The 14,381-nt window shown below is 47.1% G+C and overlaps 1 protein-coding gene across 1 annotated transcript in view; it reads left to right on the top strand.

Annotated features, from left to right (window-relative positions):
* Positions 1 to 14,381, top strand: part of SRGAP3 (SLIT-ROBO Rho GTPase activating protein 3) — a 241,245-nt gene that overhangs the window by 220,728 nt on the left and 6,136 nt on the right. The window contains exons 19-21 of the mRNA XM_057706592.1: positions 8,493 to 8,673; positions 9,888 to 10,037; positions 12,087 to 12,414. Coding sequence (XP_057562575.1) covers positions 8,493 to 8,673; positions 9,888 to 10,037; positions 12,087 to 12,414 — 659 coding nt within the window. The remainder of the gene's footprint in view (positions 1 to 8,492; positions 8,674 to 9,887; positions 10,038 to 12,086; positions 12,415 to 14,381) is intronic.

The following is a 14,381-nucleotide window of genomic DNA, read 5'->3' on the forward strand; positions in this document are numbered from 1 at the left end:
AATTGTTTTTCTCTTAATGCTTTCAAGATTGTCTCCATGTCTCTGACTTTTAGTGTTATTACTATGATGTGTCTGTATGCAGATTTACTTACATTTGTCCTACTTGGAGTTTGCTGAGCTTCTTAGATGTGTAGGTTATTGTTTTCAAATTTGGGAAGTTTTCAGCCATTATTTCTTCAAATATTTTTTTCTGTTCCTTTATCTCTTTTCTCCTTCTACTGCTCCTGTTACATGTATGTTGACACATTTAATGGTATCCCACATTTCTCTATGGCTCTTTTCATTTGTCTTCCTTCTTTCTTTTCTCAGTTCTTCAGCTTTCATCATTATTTCTATTAATCTATCTTCAAGTTTGCTAATTCTGCAGCCATTTCAAATCTACTACTGTTGAGCCCCTCTAGTAAATGTTTAATTTCAGTTGTATTTTTTAATTCCAGAATTCTTTTTGTTAATTTATAATTTTATCTCTTTACTGATATTCTCTATTTGATTTGGCATTGTCATCATACTTCCCTTTACTTCTTTAATCATGGTTTCCTTTAGCTGTGAACATATCTGTAACAGCTACTTTGAAGTCTTCTGTTAAATTTGACATCTGGTCATTCTCACAGACATTTTCTGTTGTCTGCTTCTTTTTCTTTTTCTGCAGTGTTTGGATTATACTTTCTGTTTCATGGCATACCTTGTAATTTTTTTTGGTTGGAAACTGGACATTTTAGATAAAATATTATAGCAACTCTGGGTACTGGTCCCTACCCTGTGGGGCTTATTTGTTATTTGCTTCTGTGTTTGTTTAATGACTGATTGGATTATTTCATTGACATCTTGTTCCCCTACCTCCCTTCCCCCATACATGTAGTGTCAAGCCTGATGTTACTTCCCAGAGAGGAACAGCTTTGCATATGCCCACAGTCGCCTGGGATAACAATGGTTTTGGTAGCATTCTCTTTCCCTGACCACTTCCAGCTGTTAAACTCCACCAATTTCTGGATGTTTTGCTCTATCCTTAGCAACAGTATCCTCAGTCATAAATTGTTCTATAAACCAATCCAATCAAATTCTGTCTCCTTTGAAGGAATAGTTTCTAAGGTCATTGTTTGGTATTTATTTTGACCCTAGGAGGGCTCCTCTCAGCTGTTATTCTCTGGTTATCTCTTCCAAACTAGTTGGCCTACAATCTGGGCTGTATCTACATTAAATCTGTGAACCTGTCCCCAGTTGCCCTTCACCACAACCTCCACTTTTCTTGAGAGCACCCTTAGACTTGAACTTCTCCAAGATCTGTTGCAAATGAAGTCAATGCCTTTGGGAAAAGATTAGCAGCTATTTTACAGCCTACTTCTTCCCCCAGGCAAAATCTCTAAGGTAGAAGTCTGGAGCTGGGGGTAAGGACAATGGCAAGATTCTGACCTCCCCATTCCAGAAGCTGAGTGCTTTGTGGAGAGGAAGGCAGCAGCCTGAGGCCCTCTCAGCTTGCCTCTCTTTTTTTTTTTTAATAAATTTATTTATTTATTTATTTTATTGGCTGTGTTGGGTCTTTTTGTCTGTGCACGGGCTTTCTTTTTCTAGCTGTGGCAAGCGGAGGCTACTCTTCATTGTTGTGCGTGGGCTCCTCATTGCTGTGGCTTCTTTTATTAAGGAGCATGGGCTCTAGGCACGTGGGCTTCAGTAGTTGCAGCATGTAGGCTCAATAGTTCTGGTGCATGGGCTTAGTTGCTCCACAGCATGTGGGATCTTCCTGGAGCAGGGATCGAACCCATGTCCCCTGCATTGGCAGGCGGATTCTTAACCACTGCACCACCTAGGAAGCCCTCAGCTTGCCTCTTCTCACAAGGAATCATCACCTCATGAGGTGGGGCAAAGGTGATCAGGGACCAAATATTCTCACTGGTGCCTTGCCCAAGATAGAACTTCCATTGTGTAAGTGAAAGTTGGGTGGAATGAAGAGTCCTTGCCTCTCTACCATACTCACCTGGGACTTAACCTCAGCAACAGGAAGTTGGGAGCAGGAGGAGAAGCAGTGATGTCCTGTTCCTCCTGGGAAGAAAGCCTTCCCACTGGAAGTTCAGTGGGAGAGGAAGCCCTATATTTGGGCTGTAGGAGTCTGTAGTGGAGTCTGCCTCCCCGAGCTTGTGGGGGGCTGGTTGAGGGAGAGAGTAGTCTTGGTTCAAACTGCACAGACTCTCATCTTTCTTGCCAGATTTTCATAGAGTTTCTTGAATAGTTGTTTTTTCGTCTGTTGTTTGCCTGTAGGACCGTTTCCAGAGGCTTTCACTGGTTGGTTGTTTGCTTGTTTTGTGGCTTCACAAGTTTCACTGAAGGGTGGGTCAGCAGATCTCCTCACACTGTCCTGCCAGGCTAATCACTCTCCTTTCCTCTTAAATAAGATCAAAGTCTTAATACTAGCTGGTGCTGCAGCCCAAGGCAATGAAAGAATCATGAAAGGTCATGAGCAAACAGAGGAGTAAAGAAGGACCCTGTAGCCAGGCCCCAGGTGACTTCATTACTTTGGTTGCAGGGAAGATGAAAGAGAAGAGAGGGCACAGCTGCGTTCCTACCCTTTAACATGGTGACCATGGCCTCCAATGAATGGGCCTAACGAGATAAGGATTCTCTTAAAAAGAGCAGAGACAGCATGGGGAGTGGATGGCGGGGCAGTGAGGTGGTGTTGAGAGGAACACAGCCATCTGCTCTCCCTTGACCTAAAAGTTTCCTCTGATGTGGCATCATTAGAGAGGGACATCTGAGCTTCCTCTTGGGTGATGAGTAGAGAAGGATAATGAGTATGGGATTTGCAAAATCTCCAGCCTTCAGATTCTGATGTAAAAGCAAAGCTCCAGTGTGTCTTTTCATCTCCATGTCAGGCCCTGAACTATCGTAACGGCTGCTGAACTGCTGCTGCATTCAACCTCTCCCCTCCAGTCCTTCGCCAGCTCTGCAACTGCTCTGCTCCTGGAGTTGCTTTTCTAAAGTGTGACTCCAGCCAGGGCCCTGCAGGGACAGTCTTCAACATCTTCTTTAGCTCAGGAATGGCCTCTCCATTTCTTCACTAGCTGTAGAGGCCATGGGGCACCTACCTGGCATAACTAGCCTCTCCGTAAGCAGGAGTCAGATTGAATACCAGACATACAGCATGGTATATATGTATATTCATAGTTACACTGTGTGGGTGTAAAGGCCCTGGCAGGAATACACATATTGTGTTTTAAAAACATCAAGAAGGCTCTGTTAATGATACCTGGGACCTGGACTTAGATCTCAGCTCACTACTCTCTACTTATGTGGCTCGCCCCTTGTGTGACACATCATTTCAACTCAACCTCAGTTTCCTCCCCTGTAAAATGAGGACAGTGTGCAGATACTGTTGTGAGGATATCACTTACATGTGATAATATAAGTAGAACCCTTAGCACATAGTAAAAGCTTAATTTGTTCATGCATGTAACAAATATGTATTGAGTGCCTACTCATCCCAGCTACTGTTCTAAAGTGGGAAGGTAGCAGGAAATAAAATTCCCGTCTCACGGAGCTCACATTTTAGTAGGAAAGATCAACAGAAAACAGCTTTCAAAACTACACATTTGTGTGCACGCTCACATACACACACATGCACAAAAGTTCAGGTTGTGATAAGTGGTATGAAGAAAAATAAAGTAAGAGAAGATGTTAGAATGATCTGAAGTTGGTGCTTTTGTAGTTAGTGAGGGGTGGCCAGGAAAGGCTTTGATGAGGTATTGACATTGTAGTACATACCTGAATTAAATGAGAAAATGGCACACAGTGGTCAGTAAATTCTTGAGAAATGTGAATGAGTGCAAATGTCTGAGAGGAAAATATCCCAGGGAGAGACAATAACAAGTGCAAAGGCCCTGTGGCAGGAATAAGCTTGGCATGTCTTAAAAGCATCAAGAAGTCTCTGTACATACTTATGCTGTAGTTTTTAGGGGTAAAGTGTACTGATGCCTGCAACTTACTTTAAAATTCATTAAAAAATGAGATGGGTGGATGGAGGGATGGCTAGCTGGAGAGATGGACAGAAATGTAATAAAGCTAATATAATAAAATGTTAAAAGTAGCATTTAGGTGGTAGGTATATGAATATTCACTGTAAAATTCTTTCAACTATACTTTGTGTTTGAAAAATGTCATAATGCAATGTTGGAGAAGAAACATCAAGAAGACTCGTGAGGCTGGAGCAAACTGAAAAAGGGAGAGAGTGGTTTGAGACAAGTCCACCAAGGTCTCCAGGGCCCAGAGCGTGGAGGGCCTCATAAACTAAGAGGAAATATTTGGGTTTTGTTCTAAACACCACGGGAAGCCTTCAGAGGGATTTGAACAAAAGAGTTTCATGATCTAATTTATGATTTTAAAAGATCCCTCTGGCTGCTGTGGGCTCTACCAAGCAAGACTGAGAACAAAGGAGGCCAGCTAGAGGGACAATGGTGCTCTGGACCAGGGGGCTGGCAGTGGAGGTGGTGAGGCTGGTCAGATTCAGGGAACAGTTTGAAGGAGCTGCTAATGGATTAGATATGTGATGCCCAAGAGCAGGGCTTTGGCCTAAGGGAGCAGGCAGATGGTGGTTTTGTTTCCTAAGATGGGGAAGATGAGGGAATGAAGTGAGTTTGGGGAGGGATGTGTGGGAGAGTGGTAAGAGGGAGAATCACATGTTCTATTTTAGGTGTGATAAACCCAAACAATAGACTTCCTAATAAATGGTAGCTATTATCACTGTTTCTACCCCACACGATTACATAGTGACATCTGCATACACACGAGCTCTCTCTCAGCATGCAGCTCAGCTCTGCTACTCATTTCTTCCTCTTTTCTCCCCCTTATATTTTCCACTTTTCCTTGCTTCCCCACCTCCTACTCCAGACCACCACCAGTGACTGCTGGAGCCTCTGGAGATGAGCAAGCCTCTGCCTGGGTTGGCTCCTTCAGTGGTGTGGCGGGGTGGGCTCACAGGAAGCCCTTGGGGTCAAACCTGAGAGCACACAGACCTTGGGTTTCAGCTCCTGGGCTTGCAAACCCTCCGGCCTTTCTGTCTCTGTAGCTAGGCAGACACACAGGTCACCAGGTGGTACTAACACATGGCTGGCGTGAGAGTCAAAGATGCAGCAGAGAGAAGGACGGAGGTCTCTCCATTTTACTGATAAGGTGACTCTGAGTCAAGATCTGAGTTCATTTGACCCATTTAGCCAGGCCGTCATTTTGCATCAACTGTGTCAAAATAGCACGTAAAGACATTTGTCAGGGAGCCAGCGTGGAAAGCTGATTTAACTGTCTGAGGCCTGCTGTCTGCAGAAGGCTTTCCCAGGCACTGAGAGCTGCATCCACCCAAAGGCCACTGCATCTCATGGGGGCACTGCCCTGGTCTCCTTGAGCCAGCTGCTCACAAAGAGGAGCCCTAATGTGCATGGGTGTGGTGGGAATTAACAGGGAGAGATGATTTCCATGCTGCCCATGGCCCTTAGGAGTCATTAGCTCTAATGACAACAACACCCAAGTCTCATGTGAAGCTAACTGTGTGCCAGGCACCGTTATAAGCACTTCATGTGTAGCAACTTGTTTAATCCTTATGATAGCCCTATAAGGTAGGTACTATTATTATCATTCCCATTTTACAGATGAGGAAACTGAGGCTTAGAAAAGAGAATTAGGTTGTTCAAGGTCACACAGGTAAAAAGTAGCAAAGCCAGGTATCGTGGGCTTAACTCCATGATGGATAGGTGGATGGCTGCATGGACAGAATCAAGATAATCCACGAGGAAGGAGAGGAAATAGTTCTGTGGATGCTCAGCACAGGGAAGGTATCCACAGGCTAGAGAGAACAGGGACCACCTTTGTTACTCTTTTGTTTATTAGAATTTAATAGATCTGTCTATTTATATAGGTACATACATGTGTATTATTTTTATAATATTGCACATTTTTGTGCTTGCTTTAAAATACAAATACATTAACACTTATGCACGACCCATTTTCTACCATTTTCTACCTCTTAGAGTACAAGCTGTAACATGGGTTAAATACATCACAGGTGTAACCATCCTGCTTCCCCAAAAGTCTCCTTCCCAAAGATCACTAGCTGCATGGTCTTGAGCAAAACACTTAAAGTCTCTGCAGCTCAGATTTCTTTATCTAGACCCACTCCATAAGCTGAAGCCATTAGTAATTATAACCATAATTAAAAGAGCTGTTATCAGCTGAATACCTAATGTAGTATATATCTCTGCTATGCTGAGCACTTTCATGTATGTCTCTTGTTTTTAAGGTATTGAAGTCTAGTGTCTTTCTTTTTTTAGGTATAGTTGACATATAACAGTTTATTAGTATCAGGTGTATAGCATAAGGGTTCAATGTATGTATATATTATGAAATGATCCCCACCATAAGTCAGGTTAACATCCATCACCACACAGTTACATTTTTTTCTTGTGTTGAGAACTTTTAAGACCTACTCTCTTATGGTATTATAAAGTTGCCTGAAAAATGGCAGAAGGTAGTGGAACAAAAGGGTGAATATGTTGTTCAATAAAATTCTTGGGAAAAATGAAAAAAAAAAAGACCTCTCTTAGTAAGTTTCAAATATAAGACACAATATTGTTAACTGTAGTTACCGTGCTGTGTATTACATCCCATGACTTATCTTCTCACTGAAAGTTTGTACCTTTAGAACCTCTTTACCCATTTCAACCACCCCCACCTCTGGCAACCACCAGTTTGTTCTCTTTAATCAATGAGTTTGTTTTGATTTTAGATTCCACATGTAAGTGAGATCATACAGTATTTGTCTTCTGTCTGACTTATTTAACTTAGCATAATGCCCTCAAGGTCCATTCATGTTGTTGCAAATGGCAGGATTTCCTTCCTTTTTTATGGCTGAATAATTTTCCATTGTTAATATACACCCATCTTCTTTATCCACTCATCTGTCAATGGACATTTGGGGTGCTTCCATGTTTTGGCTATTATAAATAGTGCTGCAGTGGATGTGGGGGTGCAGATATCCTTTCAAGTTAAGTGTTTTCATTTCCTGTGGATAAATACCCAGAAGTGGAATTGCTGGGTCACATGGTAGTTTTATTTTTAATTTTTGGAGGAAACTCCATAGTGTTTTCTGTGGTGGCTGCACCAATTTATATTCCCACCAGCAGTGCACAAGGATTCCCTTTTCTCCACATCCTCACCAACACTTGTTGTTTCTTGTCTTTCTTATAACAGCCATTCTAACAGGTATGAGGTGATATCTCATTGTGGTTTTGATTTTTGATTTGTATTTTCCTAATGATTAATGATGTTGAGCATCTTTTCATGTACCTGTTGACTATCTGTATGTCATCTTTCATGCCTTATTGTTTAATCCCCATAAAGGCAACTGAGGTGTACAGAAATTATGTAAGCTGCCTGAGGTCACACAAACATGAGGTGACAGAGCTGGGCAGTAGGAGTGTCTCAAGGGCAAGAGCTATATTCTCATTGCTTAACCCAGGCAGGGCCTGTGACTGACCAGAGAAGAATAAAACGTTGATGGGTGAATGTGTGCATGCAAGGAGATATGCTTGATCTGTAGCCCCCATAAGATTTCTCTCTCCCCCAAAATGAAGTTCGTGGATGAGTGTGTTGGTCAGCTCGGGCTGCCATAATAGAATACCACAGACTGCGTGGCTTAGACAACAGAAATGTACTTCCTCACGGTTCAGGGGACTAGAAATCTAAGCTCAAGGTGCCATTAGGGTTGGGTGCTGGCTTGCAGACAGCTGCCCTCTCGCTGTGTTCTCGCATGGCCTTTCCACTGTGCGTGCGCGGAGACAGAGAGAGATTGCTGATATCCCTTCCTCGTCTCAGAGGGACACCAGCTGTATCAGGTTGGGCCCCATTCTTAGGATCTCACTTGAGCTTAATTACTTCCAAACCATCTCGTCTCCAAATAACGTTACATTGGGAGTTAGGGGGTGCAACATATGGATTTGAGGGAAGACAGAATTCAGTCCATAACAAGGAGCTCTGAAGAGAAGCTTCTGGGAACCCTTAAAAATCGTGTACAATCTTTTACATGAAAGAGAATCCACGTACAACAGCTGTTTGACTTCCCAAAAGGTAAGAACCACGGACAGTATTATAAGTGAGCAGAGAGGGAAAGGGTTCATGGAAAAATGGAAACAGAGCTAGCATTAAGGGAGAGAAGAAAAAGAATTTTCTTATAATATTGTTTTAATATGTGTTAAAAAGTGGAGAACAAGAGGGGCAGTGGAAAGTAAGGATGTAGTATTTCAGCCCCACTTTCCATTTGGGGAGGTTAGATGGCCTGCGGGAGGTCACCGTGGGGAGTGGATCTGAGCCTAGAACCCGGTGTCCTGAGCCCCAGCCCATGCTGTTTTCACCAGGCTTGCTGTCTGTGCTGCCCCACAGAAGCCAGGGCCATCTGAGCAAGGCTCCTGGCTGCTCTTCTGCTGACCTCATAGATGCTCTTCCCTTTGCTTTCCTTCTAGAAGTGGAGCAGATCGAGGCCATCGCCAAGTTTGACTACGTGGGGCGGTCCCCGCGTGAGCTGTCCTTCAAGAAGGGAGCCTCACTGCTACTGTACCACCGCGCCTCTGAGGACTGGTGGGAGGGTCGTCACAACGGCGTGGATGGGCTCATCCCACATCAGTACATAGTTGTACAGGACATGTGAGTGGGAGTTGGGACCTTCTGTGAAGAAGATCGTGATTGATTAGTGATGTCTGGAATGGGCACAGGAATAGGAGTATTGGATTGTATGCCAGCAGTTTGCTCTCCCTGGTATGACACACTTGGTCTTCTGTAAGAATGGATTATGTCTGACCTCCCTTTGAATGGTGATCCACTTAACAAATAAGCAAATTGCTCAGCCTTCAAGAGTCCACAGGGACAGTATTTTGTGCCCTTGGCTCGCCATCCTGGCCCACCTGACAGCCTCCAGGGCCTTTATCACCCATACGGTTCTCAGTGTCCCGTGGATCTTGCCATATACCTCCATCCTCCTGGGCCTTCCCTGTAGCCAGTGGCCATCCCGCTGCCTTGTTAACTGCCCACCATTTTCTACCCTGAGGTGGCTCTATCAGGGGATGGGCAGAAACAATCATCCTCTCAATTCCAGTTAAGAGGGTGCTATTAAAAAAAAAAAAAGAAGACCATGTTAGTTATTACAAAAAGCCCTGCATCCCAAATACCTAGCCCTACCATAGGGCCCAGAAAGTCTACACCTTCTATTCTTTGAAAGCCTTTGAAGGTTCCTGCACACACTCCCTTGGAGCTCCAGTCACGCTCAGGTGGAACTGATTTACCAAGGAAGCAGCCACCAAACTGGGGCCTCAAGGGGAGGGGGCCAAGGGTGTATATCTTGATGGCAGAGGGGACAGTCTGGAGCCAGAGAAAAGTCCAGGGCCTGGCAAATAACAGGAGGACCCAAGGCAACCCTCTGACATCCCCAGGCCTCTGAGGTCAGGGACAGGTCACTGGAAGGAGAGGGTGTGAGCGGAGACAGGCAGGGTACCCCAACAAGCTCCAGCCCCCTCACACCTGTCCAAAGCCCCCCAGTGCGGGGAGGGATGGACGCGCCTTCCTCCTCCCTCGCTGAGCCCCAAAGTGTTGCTCGGCACCCAGGGCTCAGCTTGCAGGCCCCTTCCCCCATTTCTCCAAGGACACCCTCCTGTTTATTTTGTCCCAGCCCCTAGCAGCTGGGAGAGAAGAGCCTAGATGAGGGGAGGAGAAAAGAAGGTAGGAGTGGGCAGTACCACAGAGGGCCTCCTGCTGGAGAATTGGCAGTGCTCAGCCATGAGGTGTATGTAGATCCAGCCCCTCAGGTCTCAGCACATCCCAGGTTCTCTGAAGCCCTCCCAATTCACATATGTCCTTCTCCCCAGGGACGATGCCTTCTCGGACAGCCTGAGCCAAAAGGCCGACAGTGAGGCCAGCAGTGGGCCGCTGCTGGATGACAAGGCCTCCTCCAAAAACGACCTCCAGTCCCCCACGGAGCACATCTCGGATTACGGCTTTGGGGGGGTGATGGGCCGGTAGGAAATGCGGATTCATTCTTTCCTGCTAGTGCAGTGCCCATTCATGTCTGGTTGGGGGGAAGCAAGGGCACAGGACGGGGAGAGGGAGGCTGTTGTGGCCTCTTGTTCCCCACAAGGTGTGACATGCGCACACCTGGTGGGCTGGCTGGAACTGGCCTAGGATGTCAGGTAGAAAGTGATCCAGCTTGGGACAGAGGTGGAGAAGGAAGAGGAAAGACAAATATTGGCAACCAGTGCTTTTTATTTAAAATAATAACAAATGGGAGAGAGTTACAATTGGCAAGTATTTTTCCTCTCTCTCTATCTCTCCAGTTCTTACACCTCCTCCCCACTTTCTGTTGAAGACCTAAGTTGTCATATTTAAAAATGTAAAGCTCACTCCCTGAAGTGCACTGCATAAACAGAAGTCTCATACCCACTGCGTGGGGGGAAGTTGACACTCGGCTCCACCCACATATTTGGTGGGAGTGAATTTGCCAGTTTCTTTACTCCGGCATGTGCGTGGGGCTGTCACATGACCTTTCTGCCAGGTAAGGAGCTGAGCTCTTCACTCCCTCTATAGGTATAGTCCAAAGCACATGGTTGTTTAAAAAAAATGCAATAAGGAAGAAAGAAAAGAAAAGCTGGCAGTTTCTCACTGCTTTCTTAATTGGATTCTCAAAATGTCATATTCTCTGTTTTTTTGGTGGAGAGGTCATGGGACCAACCCACACATGGGGCACATGCAGATAGAGCCAGAGAAATCAGCCCAGTAGGAACATAGGTTCATGAATTTATTTCAGCAGAAGTCCCAGTGCCTCTTTTCAGCGTATTCCGTTCAGTTCGGGGTGCTGATAGGTGATAGAATTGGATGAGATGGACAGTTGGGGTAGGTAGATAATAGAGTTGTGGTCCCTTGACTTCTAGTAGGGGCCGTATCTTCTCCTGCCTCAGTTTCCCTCTCCCTCTGTCCTCCCTCATCTACCCTCTTCCCGTTCTTTCTTTCCCAGTACTCTTCTTCCCCAGCACCTATGCTCTGGTCCTGTTGGGGTGCCCCCACGTGGTGCTCAGCTTGGCTGGTGGCACAGGGTCTAAAGCACTGCTGACCACGCTGAGCTTTGTCCCTGTCACGATCCATCCCCACACTCTGCCCCTCCTCCTGCCCCCCCCACCACTTCCAGCCTCCCCTCCCCTCACCGGTACCTTTGGACCTTCGGTGGCCTCCATAGGATATAGCAAAATCTCCTGTGGGTAGAACCTCTTAAAAGTGCTTCCCTGCCTCCTGAACCTCCCTCAGAGGTGGGCAAGGAATATTATGCCCTTTTAACAGATTAATAAAGTGGGTCTGAAAGAAGTCGCTGGAAAGTCTGTGACAGAGACAGAACAAGAATTTGCCCTCCCTGTAGACACTCTAGAACCCTTTTCACTCCACCACAGCCTCCCTGAGGGGTGAAAGGTATCCAAATGCATGAAAGGCATTCCAGTGATTGCAAGTTTTACTCTTAATGACTAGTTGTCCAAGGTCTGGAAAAGCCTCATAGAAACAGGCCTTTGGGAGATTGGGGGAGGGTGACAACACTGGGCTGTGATCAGGTCCCGGGGGCGGGGTGGGGGGAAGCTCCTGTGCTTGTAGGGAGCTGGTAACTTTTTGGTACAGTCAAGCCTCAATGCCTCAGACCAATCAGAAGCCCTTTGGAATCATGGAGACGTCTAAACTGCTTATCATGAGCCCAACTAACCATGAGCAAAGCATTCCCAGGCTGAAACCCTCCTGGCCCTGACTTAACACGCAGGCAAGATTCAGTGTGTAATTCGCACCACCACTAGCTGCAGCTTGGAAGCAGAACACCCCGGATTCCTTTGTGTGTGCAGATTAAACCTGCTGGCCTGAGTTACGTGCTCAGACGGTACCTTCACGGCAGAATCCCAGAGTCTGGCTGAATGAGGCTTTACTATACCCACTCCCTAGACTAGTGTGTAGCGTGTGGCCTGGGGGTTGGCTGACCCATGTGACACTGGCCAGGGTTGACCTCTGCCCCGTGCCCCCGCCCCCTGGCTCCTTTGCAGAGTGCGGTTACGATCTGATGGAGCGGCCATCCCCAGGCGCCGAAGCGGGGGCGACACACACAGCCCACCCCGCGGCCTGGGCCCCAGCATAGACACGCCACCCCGGGCCGCCGCCTGCCCCAGCAGCCCCCACAAAATCCCCCTCACCAGGGGGAGGATCGAGAGCCCCGAGAAGCGGAGGATGGCGACGTTCGGGAGCGCCGGCAGCATCAACTACCCTGACAAGAAGGCGCTCTCCGAAGGGCACTGCATCCGGTCGACGTGCGGCTCCACCAGGCACAGCAGCCTGGGGGACCACAAGTCCCTGGAGGCCGAGGCCCTGGCAGAAGTAAGGGCCAGCGGGAAGGCAGGCCGTGCAAGCTGACACCCCGGAAGGGCAGGGGGTGGGCCCCTGCAGACCGGGAGCCACTTCGCCCTTCGTGCCAGACTCAGGCTAAGCCAGGATGTGAGATAGATAGCGAGCTGACTTCCTGTCCCCCTGCTGCCCCCCCCCCCCCCCCCCCCCCCCCCGCCGTGGGAGCATAAACCGGATGGGTGCAGCCATTGGCTAGGATTGAACATCTGTTGTGTGACAATCGTTGGCTGCCACTGAGAGTGTAGTAATGACCTCACGTGGATCCAGGCCCTGCCCACATGGAGCTTATGGTTTAGAGAAGAGAGGGAAAGGCCAACCAGCCACACACACAACTGTGAAACGGCAGCTGGGTCAGGAGTCATGAAGGAGTGAGACTCTGAGTTTCGAAAGCCTAAAATGTGGGGATTGCTCGTAGGCAGGGAGAGACGGCCCCCCCGGGAGGACAGTACCCAAGGCCCAAAGGGTAGGCAGGACTAAATAGCTGAAGCTGGAAGCGGAAAATGTTCCAGGCTCTTCCAAAGTGCTTAGAGTTTTGTGCTTTTTTAAATAACTTTTTAAAAATTTGGATGAGAAACCTGTGTAATTTTTACACTTGCCAAATTCATGTAAGAAATTGTTATGAAACAGTTTAAATTATTTAATAATTTGCATAACTACTTTCATGTGTTTTTGACACTTTTATCATAGTTCAGAAGTTTCCATTTTTCCCTCTGGAGTTTGGCAGGGTGCCCATTACATATCCCCTTTCCAATGTTTTCTCCCAGTTAAGAAAAGAGAGACGATCAGAGCCTTCAGGGCAGTGAGGATTCTCTTGTGAAGAGTGGTATTGAATCTCTGTTCACAAGGGGGAGGGATAGTTGTGCCTTGGGGGCTGTGTTCTAGAGGAGGCCAGGAAGGTGCTCAGGGACATCAACTCAGCAAGTGGAACTCCTCTCAGGATCTAGCTTGGCCCCGTGTCCCAGTGCCCACTCCTAAGGGATCAGCGCCCTGTCATGGGTCCAGCAGAGCAGCCAGGCAGCCTGCTGGTCCCTTTATCCTTGGAGGCCATCCTCTTGGGAAGCATCCCCCTAGCATCCACCGTCACCTGGAAGCTCTACTGAGGTCCGTGGTGGTAGAGGGCCGCCTGAGGCCCAGAGCCCTTTATATGGAGAATCAACCTCAGTCTATGCCACTGTTTGCAAAGTAGGTCCCACAGCAGACTAATTCCATGGGGTGTTAATGGAGGGGAAAAAGGTGTTCTATGGTCAAGAAAGTTTGGGGAATGCTGGTCTGACAAAGTTGAATGGCTTGTCTGCCACAAGTGTTATTAAATATGTTGATGTGCATTGCGAATCTTCAAGAAAGAGAGCAGGGCACACCCATCTCCCAGACTTCTTTGACCTTCAGTCACAGAGCATTTTGCAAGACCAGCTTAAAGAATACACGTGGGGGATGCCGCTTGCATTTTCTGTTTGCAGACATATCTGCACAGTCTAATTTGATAGCTGCCATTTGAGAGCTGCTTTCATGGACAGAAGTAAAATAGCAAAGCATGGGAAACCATATGTAGATAGCCAAGGGGACACTGGACGGCCTCCAGACTGCTCGGCATTGGTTCTGATGAGCACCTGATATTGCAGGCTGCGGAGGGCAGCTGTAGCATGGAGAATCCAAGTAGTAGGTGGAGTCACCTGAAGTCCTCTGGTCTCAAAATGTCTTTTAGGATTTAGATTTGAACGCAGTTAAAGAGGCGGTTTGGGGATCTGGCAAAACTGCCATCCAAGGTGGGAAGGTCTCATTTGGGGGGAGGTGAAAAGGGATCACTTTCCCTCCCCACTGTCTGTGCTCCCCAGCGCCTCTCTGCAGCTCCACTCTGAGATCACGGCATCACCTCTCAGACTAACGCAAGGCTCACGCCTAAATACCTCAGCCGATCTTTCTCTGAGCTCGCTGTCTCTCTG

Source organism: Hippopotamus amphibius, chromosome 13 (genome assembly GCF_030028045.1).
Source record: "Hippopotamus amphibius kiboko isolate mHipAmp2 chromosome 13, mHipAmp2.hap2, whole genome shotgun sequence".
Taxonomy (NCBI): domain Eukaryota; kingdom Metazoa; phylum Chordata; class Mammalia; order Artiodactyla; family Hippopotamidae; genus Hippopotamus; species Hippopotamus amphibius.